The sequence below is a fragment of the Trachurus trachurus genome (assembly GCF_905171665.1).
Source record: "Trachurus trachurus genome assembly, chromosome: 16".
NCBI classification, from domain to species: Eukaryota; Metazoa; Chordata; class Actinopteri; order Carangiformes; family Carangidae; genus Trachurus; species Trachurus trachurus.
Window position 1 is genome coordinate 4,511,639 of NC_139902.1, and position 15,296 is coordinate 4,526,934.

Genomic DNA, 15,296 nt, shown 5'->3' on the forward strand with positions numbered 1-15,296 from the left:
TCGCCATACCTCGGTCTCAAGGGCTCGTCACCTCAGGGGGCCCATGAGGACACTGTGGTAACACCAGGGGAGGTTTTCCATTCTTACAGAGCCGGTGTCTTGCAATTTTAAATTACCCAAAACAGAAATACCACAAAGGTTATTAACTTCAAACGTTCTGCATAATCACTCAGAGACAGTGAGCTGTTTCACTCATCTCCCTCTACCTTAGACTGTGAACGTATCAATCACCCCGCTTACTGCAGCATACATCTGCAAGTGATGTGACTGATGGAGGTCAATGATAAACACTGGAAAAAGCTGAACATAACTGAAACACATATGTAATCAGAGTGTGCTTATATTTTTTGTACTCATTAAGGCAATAAAGATGTGTTTTTTCATATCTCACTGTACCTGTGCTCTTTTCAGTAAACATCATAAGAGTAACATGATTTATATGTCAGGTGTATTAGAGGAAACCAGTGTCTGAAGTTTGGATGCAGGTCTTGGGTGTCTGTCTGCGAAGCTCATGCTTCACTGAAGCCTTTAATGAAGCAGCTCAGAGCAGAGGGGGCTCCTGTTTCCTGCAGTGAACCAGCTCTAATACCAGCCACAGCCTGCAGCAGCTTACCCGTGCAGCGGGTGATGATGGTTGGGGGAGAGAGGGGCGATGTTATCCAGCCAGGTAGATGTGGACAAGTCTTATCCTACATTTGTATCTCTATTTTCCAAGAGGTCCTGGCTGCAGACCTCCGCTGTGAGGTCGCTTCCGGTGCAGGCTCCACTCTCAAGCCGCCTCCACTGTGAGGCCGCTACCGCGGCAGGCTACTCACAAGCCACCGTCACTATCAGGACAGGAAATGCACGGGATACGTTTCAAAATAAAATCGCAAGTACACTTCCGGTTGAATCGCTCTCCTCACAAAAGCATGAATTAGTAAAAATATGATGTAAAATCGATCAATTGCTATAGTATATATAAAATAAAGCTTTTGATATGGACAATTGAAGCATTAGCCTTTGTCTTTTTCAAAACAATTCTCATTAATGATTGCCATATTATGTAGACTCTATAGCATACACTGCGCTGCTTAACTGTACAACTTATCATTATGAAAAACAAACGGTGGGTGATAATCGGGGCTCAATTGTCTTTGTGGCCTACTATAAAGCTTAGGATCTTGAAAAGAGGCCAAGATAGTTGATCAATGAAAACAATGTAGGGCAGGAATAACATAGGTCAGTGCACAAATTTAAGTTATTACTCATATTCATAAGCCAACATCTCATAAGCTGTCATAGGCCTATAAGTTTTATTGTGTACTATTACTTCACTGGCTTTTCAATATCATTTAACTTTGACTTTATTGCACTGCTGTTTTACTTTTTTTTCTTCAATTTGTTTTTTTGTTGTATCATTCTGTATTTTTATTCATAACCACCATAAATTTCGAATAGTTTCAAATAGTTTGGTTCTATGTCTATGCTAATGTTCTTGTGCTGCTGGAACACCTAAGTACCACTAGATACAACCCTCTTGATATCTACAGTATAATCCAAGTGAATTATTAAGTGATCAAAGAGAAAAAACATTTAAAAAAAAACACCAAGTCACAACATGATCAATGTTCTGTAGCCCTTTATTTCCAGAACACAAGTCACTCATCTGTGTGACATTCACAGTAGGCCAAACTGTTTCTTTTGTCCATAATTTCTTCACAAAATGTCCACATGTCCTCAGTGGAGAAAAATGTAAATTTGAAGGGCTCCAGGATGGATTCCTTCTCATCGTCGTCCAGTTGTTCTGTCCAAATCCTCCCATACTGCAGAGCAGCCTCAGCCTGGTTCTCCTCCCCCATGCACAGAATATCAGGCAGGCCCACTTTGGCAGAGAACAATTGTTCATTGGCCTCAACCCACTCTGCTGCATGTCTGCAATCATGGAGAATACGATCTTCAACCGAGTCCTATGGAAAAGACAGAAAGATGTCTGTACCATAGCTGCTGCACCAACAGTATCTGACCAATAGATACTGTGAAAAAGCTTACCCATTCCACTGGTGTGTCCTTGTCGGCAGGTCTGACTGAGACCTCAGCCTGCTGCTCTTCATCCTGAAAATATATAGGCAAAATGATCAGTTGTAATATTCAAAACACAAGCTCCAAAAAGAAAAAAAGAAAAGATCCAGCAGTGCCCTCCTCGACATATTAGAGATCATGCAATCATCCAATCATGCATGATCTAGACACTTTATTTTTAAACTGCAGACAGAAGGTCTAACCTCAACTTGTGAATGGCATGTTCTTTAAAGCGACCCCACAATTGCAGTAAAATTGGAAAAAAGATTGGTAAAAAAAATAGGGAAATAGAAATGCTGGTTTCTGACCTGAAACAAAAGAAAAACTCAGATGGAACTCAAACAAAATTTAAATCTGACCTCAGTTATGTCATCCACCTTCCTTTTCATCAGCCTAAACACTGGTGGCACCTCACCTCGCAGGAGGGCTTTTGATGCATCTGTCCAGTGGGCGAACAGCTTTCCATGGCTCAAAAATGATTAAACAATAGAAATAAATAAAACATTTCTTGCAACAATTTCAAGTCAATATCAAAATCTTTGCAGTCTCACCTTCCAAGGTCAAAGTTTTCCATAAGGATGATACACCACCACTGTCGCAAAAGTGGCATGTCCATCTGAAAAGTGAAGATAAAAAAACAAAAGCCTCACACCATGTCATAATAAATGTTTTGTTGTTGTAATTTTGAGCTTACTTTGATTCCATGAATGAACTTACAATAGAAAAGTCATAGGGAGCATCCAGTGTGGTGTAAAAGGCATTCTAGGAATAAAACATAGTAATTTTAGTTTAATGCTGATATCTGTAACGCACACAGAATTGCACAAATAATTAATACCATCAACATGAAGATGCCACAGTCAATCCCGTATGGTTGTCGTGGAAAACCCTAGATATCAGAAAGAAGTCAATTATGTAATTATTGTTTTACAGTGTTTTACAGTATTTAAGTATTCAACTATTAATATATACATACTTTATACTCTTACCTGAATTTGTAATCCAGTTTTCTCTGTCCAGTTGCCAGGATTTAGTGACTGGGAAAGGTTTCTAAAACAGTTGCATTAAAAAGATAAATAATAGTAAATAATATAATGATAAATATGGGCTCTTTTCACATGCATCACTGGTTCCGATTCAGGACAGACCATCCATGCATCCCTTTCCATGCAGTAACACTCCACACATTATTTCAAAAGGCTTTTTTATGGTGCCAGTTTCTTGACTCAATTGTATGAAATACGTTAATGTTGGTAAATCTGTAAAACTAATATAAGATTTATAAGCATGATTTGATACACAAAACTACAATTGTACTTATGTTGCACCATAAAAAGGCTGTCACACAGATCTGAACATGACCTGGTTAAAAAACTAAATATGGAACTCTTTAGAACAGCTTTGGAACATGAACTCCAAAAAGCACACACAAAAAAAGTTTTTGTTAGTGACCTCATCAGCTCCCTCATCTCCTTATCACCAAATCCTAATGGTGCTTCAGCACATTTGGAGTCAAGAAAGACTATTTCTCTCTGTACTGGTTTCAAAACCTGTAATTGTAGTTAGTGACATTTAAACTCAACATTGTGTGAAAGTGCAGCACAACACAATACAACAACAGCACTGCAATAGAAAATGAAGATACTTTTGTTAATATTTGATATAAATTTTCTGTGACATGCAAACCACCTGTTACAGTAAGCATCACTACTTACAGAGAGCAGGAAATGCCCAGGTTTCCACACAGGAATGACAATGGCATCTCTGATTGAAGCATCATTCTAATACAAAGGAAAAGTTCAAAAGCAAACAGGTAAAATACACAAGAAATATAATCTGAATAAAATTCAGTAGGATAAGTTGCACTTACAGGTAAGCTTGCAAGTGGATCACACAATGTTGGTTTTCGCCAGGTTTGTACAACATAGAGGTCAGCAACAAAAATGGTTTTTCCCTGTGTAATACATTTCAAATGTGAGCAAATACCCATAAAATATAAAAAGGAAAAGTATACTACGAAAACAATATTTATGTTTTATACCTGTGATTGAGCAATTTTCTCAATAACTTCAAAGCACGCATTTCCTATCTGCAAACCAAACAAAAAACAAAAACTTGGCAGTGACATACAAACATGATTAGCTCACAATTAAAATGGGTTCAAATGTTAACTCACGGTTGATTCCATTTCCTTGTTCAATCCAAGCCCCCAGAAGTCAGCTCGGGTCAGGCAACTTTTTCTTGTTTTTACAATGAGCTCGCCCGCTTGGTTGTCAGTGTCCAATATGTATTTAAGCTGATTGTTGAAGAAGAAAAAAAAAATCATAGCAAGCATATTTAAATTTATAAACATAGGAACATGGGTGGTAGGGCGTCAAGATGAGAAGCACGTATCTGTCTATATCACACAGCTGTTTTTTTCAAGAACACATACCAGCTGCTCTTGGGCAGGATGAAGCTTGAAGGACCATGATGATCGGCATGGTCTCACATTCTCACTTTTTGTGATCGTTTCACAATGTGGTCCACAGGCATTAGTGTCTATCAAAAAAAGGAATTAACATAAAATCTTGCCAATACTATTTTGTGTTGACAGAAGAGGAAACCAAAGGAGAAGATGATGTCATATGTGGGTCTGCTGAGGGGTGGATGGTAGATGTTTGAATTGATTGGGCAGAGGGAATAGTACATGTGGTTGTATCCTGTTGCACAAGAAGGTCTGGAGATGGGGATATTATGGTTGGTGGAAGCAGAGGAATGGATGCAGCAGACGAACTTGGTTGCAGGGAGGGCAAGGATGAATCCTGACTCTGTTTGGACTTGGCAGCAGCTGAGGTGGAAGATGGTTGTATGGGACAAGACTTTAAGTGTGCTTGCATGTCTGTCCTTCTAACAACAGTTTTGTCACATATTGGACAATGATAATGTCCCCCATTCCTGCAGTTCAAATTGCAGCGGCAGATCTTCTTATCTAAGAGTAAGTCCAGAAAATGTTTATATTAGACAATGTCAAAAAAGGCACATGAACGCACGCACACATACGTGTGTGTGTGTGTGTGCACACACATGTGTATGTTTAATCTAAAATGCAATGGCATTACCTTGAAATGCAATAGCATTTTTAATATGAGCCTCCAAATGCCGCTGAAGTCTGGCTGGTTGGCTTGGCTTGAACATGCCTTTGGGGCAAAGGGGGCAGTGAAACTGACTGCAGCATGTTGTGCAGCGTTCCACTGCAGGCTTTCCATCACGCAGGATGATTGAATGATGCATCTAAAAAGGATATAAAATGCATCATGTGTTTGAATGATAGTACGTGAACTTCAATTCAAATTAATTAATACAGCCTGCAAACTTAGATTGTCTTTGCTTACAGGTAAAATGGCCACTTGCACCAGGTAGTGTAAATGAGGCCTTACTTCTGTAGAAGAATTAATAATGACCAAGAAAATGCTGCAGTGCGGGTTAATGTCCAGCATTCAAAAACGTAGTTAAGTGACAGTGGCTATAACAAGACACTTAATCTAGTAGGTTATGTTAGAAGCAAAATGTAAAAGAAAAAAATTCCAAAGAGACGCCACAGACTACGACAAGAACCAGGTGTATCGCTGGATGAGCCGTCCCAAGAGGGAACCCCACTATGACGTCAGAGCCGCGTCACGGGGGGAATCCTCGGATTTCGAAACAGCTTCGGACACCAGCGGTGCGTCCCAGAGAACCAACCGCCCTTTTTTATCCAGAAATCCCCCCCGACAGGGTTTTCGAAACGAAAATCACACAAGACCAGGAGGGGGAAGAAGAGGAAAAACAACGGAGAGAACATATTACAACACTCGGAGCAGACGGACCCCCTCATGGTCGTTAACTTAACAGAGAAGAACTTGGACCCAGCATGTGAGTCTGCCCTGAAAAAGGGTCTCTCTTTTGTCCCTACTACTTCTTGTAACCCTTTTGAAACCCACATAGACTTACAAAAATTTTTTAGAACTTTGAGACTTAAGGAGTTCTTTTCTAGTGTGGGGAAAAAAGACACTGATGCGGAAAACAACGAAACAAGACCCACCTCTCGCACAATTAAGACTAAATCTGACTTCATCCCTCCTAAGAACAGAAATGCTTTTTTAGAGACTTTTATTGGACTGGTGGAAAAAGATGTTCAGGAGGTTATAGATAGAAAAGAGAAAAATAAAGTGTTTAACAATCTATCCAAAAAGGAGAGGGAGGCCTTAGAAGCACTGGACAGAGATGAGTCTATAGTCATTAAAAATGCAGATAAAGGAGGCGCCATTGTACTCCAAACAGCTGAAAATTATGAGAAAGAGGTGTATCGCCAACTAAATGATGACACCTTTTATAAGAAATTACATGGCGACCCCACCTCACATATTAAGAAACATATTCATGAACAATTGGAGATACTATTAGAAAATCAACACATAACCACCAAAGAAAAGAACTTCATGAAAATTGAACACCCCACAATACCAGTTTTCTATACCTTACCCAAAATTCACAAAGACCTGAATAATCCCAAAGGCAGACCAATAGTCTCTGCCATAGGCTCAATCACAGAAAACATTTCTAATTTTATAGACTCATCTCTGCAACCTTGCGTTAGAAGTCTACCCTCCTTTATTCTAGACACTACAGAAATGATTAAAACTCTTAAAGAAGCTAACAAAGATTTATCTTTTGACCTGATGGCTACCCTGGACATTGAAAGTCTGTATAGCAATGTCCCACATGAGGGGGCTTTGGAAGCCATCAAATGGCACTTGGATCAGAGGGACCAGGATGCGTCCCCCACCTCTCTTTGCATTACTGACCTTACTGAACTGGTTTTGAAAAACAATTATATGATGTTTAAATCAGATTTTTATTTGCAAACCAAAGGCTGCAGTATGGGCTCGAAAGCCTCACCATCCATTGCCAATTTGTATGTGGGATTATTTGAACATGATTTTGTTTTGAATCCTGATCATAATCCCTTCTTCTCCCATTTGAAGTTATGGCGGAGATACATAGATGATATTTTGGTTTTCTGGTCAGGAGATGAACAATCTCTGTTGCACTTTTTTGAACTTTTAAACCAAAGAAATCAAAGTCTTAAATTTACTTTGGAATATGACAGAAACAGAATTAATTTCCTAGATATAAATATCACAAAGGACCAGAGAGGCATCCATACTGACATCTACAGAAAACCTACAGCTAAAAACTCTTTACTAAGAGCAGATAGTTTCCATCCTTCTTCCCTGATCAACAGTCTTCCCATAAGCCAGTTCCACAGGACTAGACGAACTTGCAGCTTAGAAACCTCTTATAAAGAGCAGAGTACACATCTGAAAACTAGATTGAGAGCTCGTGGTTATAAGGAATCTATCATCAAACGAGCTGAAGATAAGTACTCTAATCTAACACAAGACGACTGCCTAAAGCCTTCGTCCAGAAAAGTCGATCAGAACAGAATTCACTGTATTTTACGTTATTCATCCCAGGCAAAAGAATTTGGAAATATTATTAATAAACACTGGCATATTTTACAAGCAGATTCCTCTCTTAACAAAATATGCAAAACTGCTCCTCGTATAATCTACAGAAGAGCTGCAAACATCGGTGACATGATAACTCATTCTGATCATGCACCTAAAAAAACGATGACTTTTCTTGATAATATTGAGGGCAATTACAGCTGCAATTCTTGCACTCAATGCAACTTCACCACCAGAAGTAAATATTTCAATCATCCACAGAGTGGCAAATCTATTAAAATCAGGGGCAAAATTTCATGCTCCACCACTAATGTCATTTATCTGTTGAAATGTCCCTGTGGACTGGCTTATGTAGGTAAGACCTGTAGATCCTTAAAGACCCGTATAGCGGAACATCGCAGTGCGATACGCACAGGAGACATTAAAAGTCCTGTTGCGAGACATTTTAACAGCCAGAACCACCCTATAGCTTCCCTCCGCTACACGGGCATTGAACAAGTTCTCCCAAAAAGAAGAAAAGGAGATTTAGAGAAATATCTCCTCCAAAGAGAACTTTTTTGGATTCATTATCTTCAAACCCGAGCCCCGAAGGGGCTCAATGAAGACTTTTCTATTAAACCCTTTTTGTGAATGTGCTTTCTATCTGATGTATGGTTAGCCTATCATTGTCTTGTGCATACCTATGTACATGGATGGATACTATCTTAGATGATTTGTGATGCATGCTTCTATTGTTTTTATTATTTGTAACACTAACTGATGTCCCCCACATATCTTTCAGGGAAGCTCCTGAGACTTATGTGTCCAGCTCATTGTGCTCGCCCACGATGCCCCAGGTTTGGGGCTAGACCCTGATTGGCCTACATGTTACACCACTACCCTCAGGCTCAGTAGATATTTATTATTGTTCTCTTTTGTCTGATGAAGGCCCTTTTAGATCCTAGATATTTTTTCCCAGTATAGGGATGGGGCATGTTCTACCGAACTCCTTTACCCCGGAATAACATTTGTTTCTTGCTATTGTCTGGGCCAGTATGTGTATAGAAAATGTTTATTGCTGCACTGAAATATATATATTTTTTTCTTCCCTACATAGAGAAGGGGAACCCCTTTGCTGATCAGGTTACTCTTACTCTGGGCACCCCAGACCCCTTAAAATTGATGTATTATAAAGATGTATTAATTGAAGTAGGGAACTTTCTGTGTATATATTTCCCTCTTCTTTTTTCCTCTTTGGGGGAATAGATATGAGGTGTGTTTTGTTTTTTGTTTACTTGAGTTATTTCTCTTTTGGATTCTTATTATTTTGCATATGTTTGCTTAATTTAATTTAAAAAATGGTCGACATGTGTCTATATATTATTTCACACTGTATTTACTGACCTTGTCGTCAACTAATTGCCAGACCTGGTGTTGTCTGTTTCACCCACGCCCATGGGTGGATCCTGTGTATCTACTTAATGAACACCTGTAAGCATTTGTCTTGATTGACCTGACGAAGAGCGCACTGCTCGAAACGTTGTCATTTTTAGTCCTCTAATAAATTTTTGTACTTTGGGGAGCTTATACAGTGTTGCGAGTCCTTTTCTGTTTTTGATTATCGTTTCCTTGGACTCAGCACCTGGCTGCATTTCTGGATGTGCGCGAGCCTTTTTTTGTTCAGAAGCAAAATGTACTCAAGTATCAAAAACAAACACATGACACATTAAAAAAAAAGGGTCCCTGAGAACTTACGGTGTTGATGCTAACCGCCATTGGAGAAAGCTAACTTTGGCGTTATCTAACTTCAAAACGACAACACAAACCGACATGTAACATCCAGTAATTTGCATCATTAATGACTTCTATAACGTTACTATTTTACGGCACCGATATTGATGAAGAACACAAGAAATCATGTATTTACTTACTCTGTGTACGCAAAATCAGCAACTCACCGGCGCTCCTCTGGACATTGACTGACACGCTGGTGTCACTTGGTTTAAATGGCGGATGCAATCGACATTAAACTTCCTCACTCCCCCCTGCCCCGCCCCGCCCCCCAAAAAAGTCCGTACTTCCCGTCCTGACAGTGGAGGCGTCCTGACAGTGGAGCCTGCACCGGAAGCGACCTCACAGCGGAGGCCTGCAGCCAGGTGCCTCTCCTATTTTCTGCCATTGGCCACTTAAGAGGCTTCTAACCACCTCTTCCTTCAATGTCCCACTTCCATTCTCCCAACCTCCACTGAGTTTGCACAAGAATTTTCCAGTCATGCCTCATATTCTCCCTTCAGTGAGTGTCCCTCCACTGGAGAGCACCTGACCACTCACCTGACAGCACAGCTGCCTCGAATTTCCCCCAAATACTCTCATTGCATATAGTACAGTGAGTAGTTGGTGTTCAGTTTTTGTTTATGTTGTTGTCTTAGGTCACTCTGTATCAGGTGATTTCTACTTTCAGAAATGTAGTTCAGTTCAGTTCAGTTTATTCTTGTGAGAATGAGGAGTGTAGCTAATTACTTCAAGACACAAGATGGTTGAAAGTGATTAAAGATAAATTATCCCGGTAAAAACTCAAATTTAAAGGTCCCATATTATACTATTTTTAATCAATTTCACACAGCTGTCAGACATCCAACTAAACTGTATTTGAAATGTATTGCCCCAAACTGATCCGTGGTCCTGAATGTCGGCTGTCTAAAAGTCGCTCAAATGAGCTCTACTGAGAACAAGCTGTTTCTGTGCCTGCACCTTTAACTCATTGAGTGCCAACCACGTAATTTCTCGTTTTTCGTTCCCATGCGTTGAGTGCCGAAAACGTTATTTTACGTTTTTTGCTTTTTTTTTAAATTATGAAAATAGACACTTTAATACACATTATATGTAAATTTGGGGACTCTACGACGAGGAGAACTGAAATAGATGACGATCAAAGTCACATGACAGCTCATGATCTGGAAGTTTTTATCATAACTCGGCTTCTGCAAACGAGTTCTGCATGCAGATGCAGCGCAGCTGCTCTGCTCTCACCCGCGCTGCTGCTCCAGCTGCTCCAGCTGCTCGGAGCTGAACCAGGAAGCTCTCAGCCGACAGTCCGCCCGGTCTTCAGCTGGAGCAACACCGTGTCCTCCCCAAAGTCCTCCCGCGGTAAAATCTGATGGTCTCTGGACCAAAGCAGACCGGCATCACCGACCCGTACCACAGAAGGACCGCGACCACCGGTGGGACCGGTCTTCCCGAGCCGCGGTGGCCGACTGACCCTCACGCTCCGCGGGGAGAAGCTGTGACACGGCACGGTGCGTCTGTGTTATTGTTGTTTAGTGGCGCCCCCCCCGCCCCCGATGGTGGTTTTGTGAATAGAACAACAACTGTTGTATATATTTATCTTATACGAGCCCTTTGATCCAGAAATGCGAGTGTCAGAAGAGCGACAGACACAAACAGCGCACCTTTCATAAAAGACGCTCTATCTCCTTTTCTAGAAAAAAAGGAGGGATTTTGGTGAAACCCAGCCATGTTTAGCTTGACTTTTCTCAGGAACAGAGGCACGTAGAAACAAACGGTTTGTGGCCACTTGAAGCATTAAGGTAAACCTTTCAATTGAGCCACAGTATGTGTTGGTGGCAATAATATAGAATACACTGTGGCTCTACATAAAAAGTCAAAAATGGTCTAAATTGCCGGTACACTTGACTAAAACTTTGGAAAGGAGCGCGGCACTCAATGAGTTAAGTAACATGGTTACTACACGGCAAAGATTATTAGGCTACCACTTTATGACTTAAAATTGGTCGGTATTTCATCAATTTAGCTAAGGAGTTTCTTGCTGTGTCCTGCAGCCGTAGAAATAGACGTGGTAGGCGTTTTATCGCGCTGAGGGGCCGGCCTAACTCCCGTTGTGACATCACCACAGGAGCTGAGTCTGAACAGCCTGTATGAGCACCGTTTTACCAGTGGGTGGGCTGCAGAGTCGATGCAGGACCTGTTTGCTTTCCTCATTCTAGGAGTTGGTAGGCTCAGGGAGGATCAGTTAGAGACCAGAAAAAACCTGTTTTTCATAATATGGGACCTTTAACCAAAGCTGTTTCAACAAGTACTGTAAGCAAGGGCAGGCAGCTTACAAAAATAAAATAGTTTATGTAAAATTTAATAAAACTGTTCTGAATTACAATAATTTAGCAAATGTACCTTGAAATCCTCAATTTACAAAGCATAAAATGTAAATACATATTGCATGTATAAGAGCTGAGTGTGGTCACATGTAAGAATGCCGCTGTCCTCATGATCATGTATTTGTCACAGGAGGTGGGAAAAACAGGCTCGGACATCAAATAGTTTTTTAAAGTGTTGATGCTGGAACATTCCTCAGATCACCCACAAAGGCCTCATGGCTTTGTGTACACCTCTCACTTCCAGGGCATCTCCAGTTTCCCCGCATTTCTCCGTCCTCCTGCAGTTCATTGGAATTCCAGCTGTTGATAGAGAGACGCCTCAGGCGAGAGAAGCTCCGTCTCCATGTTCAGGTTCCTGTAATGAACTCCTCACAACATATACTTATATTTCAGGAGATCCTATGGAGATTGTAACCTTCAGTGACATGTGATGAGTTGTGCAAAGCAAGTGGAAGTCTACAGATATCTGCAAGCATCTGCATTTGTTGTGTTTTTTAATTTGTTGTCCATTTGAATGTGTGACAGAGAGGATTTCTTTCACTCTTTATCTCTGGGTGGACTGTTCCAAAGATAAGAACTTGTCCTGTTTTAGATTTTCACATTTTTATTTACTAATATCTTACATAATATTAATACACTGCATTGGAAGACTTTCAATAAGTTCAATTCAATCAGTTTACACAAATTGAATTATCCACAGAACTGTTACCAGATATTTCCACATGACTTAGTGGGTGGAAGTAGAAATTAGCATTTCTATTTTACAGAATAAACTTGCTTATTATAATATTCATAAACTGCATGTTTTATTTAACATTTTTTCCTGCTGAAAACGCATGGGTGCAGTGTTGTTGATTGATTCTGTACCAAATCTTGACATTTTAGTCCAAGTATTTTGTTGTAAGAATGCATGAGCGACTGCCCTCTATGGGTTGAAACTTTTGCAAGCAAATTTTTCTATTGGCTGATATAAATAAATAGCTAAATAAATAAATAAATATGCATTTATTCAATGTTCATATAAGCAATAATATTTATGTTATATGAATATTGTCAAATGTTTTCAAATGTTAAAGTGAAGCCTGCTGGGTAGTCTTAATTTGACCAATGAGATCGGTTGATTCCCTACTACCGGTCACAATCAAAAAGATTCATTTTCTTTTTAACCATGTCAACATTAGTGACCTCCCTAGCTAACAGCAGAAACGCTCTATATTGTATTAACTGTATGGACTTTGCTAACAGCCATAGCTTCTGTCAAGTTTTTTTGTTTGTTTGTTTTGTTTTAGCATGTTTTAACAGAAAGGCGGAGGGGAAATAAGGGGAATAGATACATGAGCGTTAGCTACGTCGATGAGCAGTCGGGAGCTAACATTAGCTTGATTGGCTATATGCTAAATGGAGAAGGGCAGAGCCAGAGAATCGAGCCTGGACCGCGCTGTTGGTGACTTTGTGAACGGGAGCCCAGGCGGTTGAACTTCACATGGGTGAGTACAGTTTTATCTCTTTTATTGAAGTCGCATTTAAACCTACAGCAATAGCATTATATATTGGAAAATGTGCAGCTGCTGCTAATCACTGCTGGTGATAACACGGGGCCGCTGTCCCACAAGCCCAGGGCTCCACACTCACTTTATTTATTAGGAGCTCTGAGCACAGTGGCCCCTAACTTTTTTAGGAGAGTATTCACATTTCTATTTAATTCATGGTCGTCACACACATTGGTCTGCTACCTGTAATGACAGAAACTAGAGTAATTGAACTCCCTTCCACGTTGCACCAGTGTTTAAAAAAAAAAGAGGCCCCCATTTAGGGGCAGTCTGGAGCCCTGAAGCCAATCATTCACACTCACAAGCCTGTTTTCTGTATGGCTATTTGTCCTTTGCCTAGACACTTTTAGCTAGGTATTGAATCGTTAGTGTTAGCCATGGTGATGGATAACTAAAGCTCATTACAAGCTGCACCCACAGATATAGGCTATAGATATAGAAACGAAGAATGAGAGTTTCATGGTGACATACTGTGTAGCAACATGCACGAGGTAGTTGTGTCTGTTTTAGGGAGGTCACAATAGATGTTCTTGGTACGATTATTGTCAGAGAAATAATCATGGTATTACGATTATCATGATTTCTATGCATCAATAAATTTCACAACACTATGAATGAGTAAAATCAAACATAGTCAAAATATAGGCCTAATTAGGCTACATTACTAATCTCTTATAGGACCAGTTATGAATCCCCCAGGGGCAGTGTTTGAAATATTTAAAGGGACAACGAGGAGTTTTGGAAAAGCGAAGCGTTTTCACACTACATTTATGAGCATAAACGGCGATTCAGCTGCGTTATTCTCATGACTCGCCACGAAAGGAAACGCTGGTCGGCTCGACCAGCATTTCCGCCACCACTAATAATAACAAAATAACGATAGAGACAGAATGATATAGGTTATCGAAAATGGGCCCATTAACAAGTGTGGGTAACGGAGATTCATCCACATTAACGTGAGACTTTTTTATAACTGAATAGAAACTCCTCGTTGTCCCTTTAAGTCATTAATTGTCATCTATTGTTTAAGTTTATTTAAATCATTTTTTACATTACATTTAAATTCCCACCAATTCAGTACGTTAGATAAATGGACCAGTATCTGTGCAGCTTCCTTTACTTTGGCGCACATCTGCCAATATGGTTCTGACCTAATCTTTTTTGGAAAGTGACGGTAATTAATTGTGGTGTTTAATACCGCGATTAATTGTGAAAACAAGTAATGGTGACATCCCTAGTCTGCTTTGTGCTTGTGTTTCTACTGCGGGCACACAACTAGGGACCTGTCACTATTATGCTACAGAACAACTTAAACACAAGGAAACAGTGCATTTTGCTGGGGACTGTTTTCAGCTGTGGATAAATACACACTTCTTGTTTTACACTGCATATTTCTGGTAGCTATGTGGTGTGTGTGGGCTCCAGTCAAAATAAACTGCAGCTGAAAGAAGAAATATGTCACCAACTGTAACTGTGTGGCTCATTGATGGATTTTGAATAGTTTTTGGACGCCAGTGGAGGAAGGAGATATATCAGGGTTTGGATACATAGACAATAGTGGTTAGTTGGTAGGATCAATTCACTGCTGGTTTTGGTCTTTATGAGGTTTGTTGACACGGAGGGGGATATAGAATATCAGGCTTATTCTTTAGGGTCCCTGAGCGTGTCCGTATCAACTTGGGATTGTAATATGACGTTAAGTGGAGCAGATGAGTTGCAGACACTGCTGAATATTTCTTAATATATTTTTTTGTTTTTTAAACATGCTGTCAACTTAATACTCTTGTGGTCTTCTTAAATCAAGCTATTGTACATGGAAGTAGACCATGTTCTTTTAGGTGATGATAGTAATTGCTGATATGTTGTCAAGAGTTTCAAGGTCTTTGGGGTCTGCTTAATTTCCACTTCAAGTGATAACCAAGTTCTGTCTTTACCTTCTAGGACCCAGTGTTGCTTTGTGGCCATGCAGTTTGTCTGCAGTCAGGTGGAAGGACATTATCAGTACAACATAGCTGTAATAGTTATTATACTGCATGTTAGAC

At 40.1% G+C, this 15,296-nt stretch overlaps 1 protein-coding gene across 1 annotated transcript; it reads right to left on the bottom strand.

The window, feature by feature from the left end:
* Window positions 1–1,640: 1,640 nt before the first annotated feature.
* On the bottom strand, window positions 1,641–3,957 carry LOC310999178 (uncharacterized protein; the record flags this gene model as incomplete). The annotated part of the gene is made up of 9 exons (XM_083989502.1): window positions 3,932–3,957; window positions 3,777–3,842; window positions 3,051–3,111; window positions 2,900–2,950; window positions 2,779–2,823; window positions 2,613–2,677; window positions 2,421–2,529; window positions 2,032–2,094; window positions 1,641–1,949 (listed from the first exon to the last, which is right to left on the bottom strand). The coding sequence occupies exons 2-9, from the start codon at window positions 3,839–3,841 to the stop codon at window positions 1,641–1,643; spliced, it is 768 nt and encodes a 255-aa protein (XP_083845628.1). The 5' UTR covers window position 3,842; window positions 3,932–3,957.
* Between the last annotated feature and the right edge of the window lie 11,339 nt (window positions 3,958–15,296).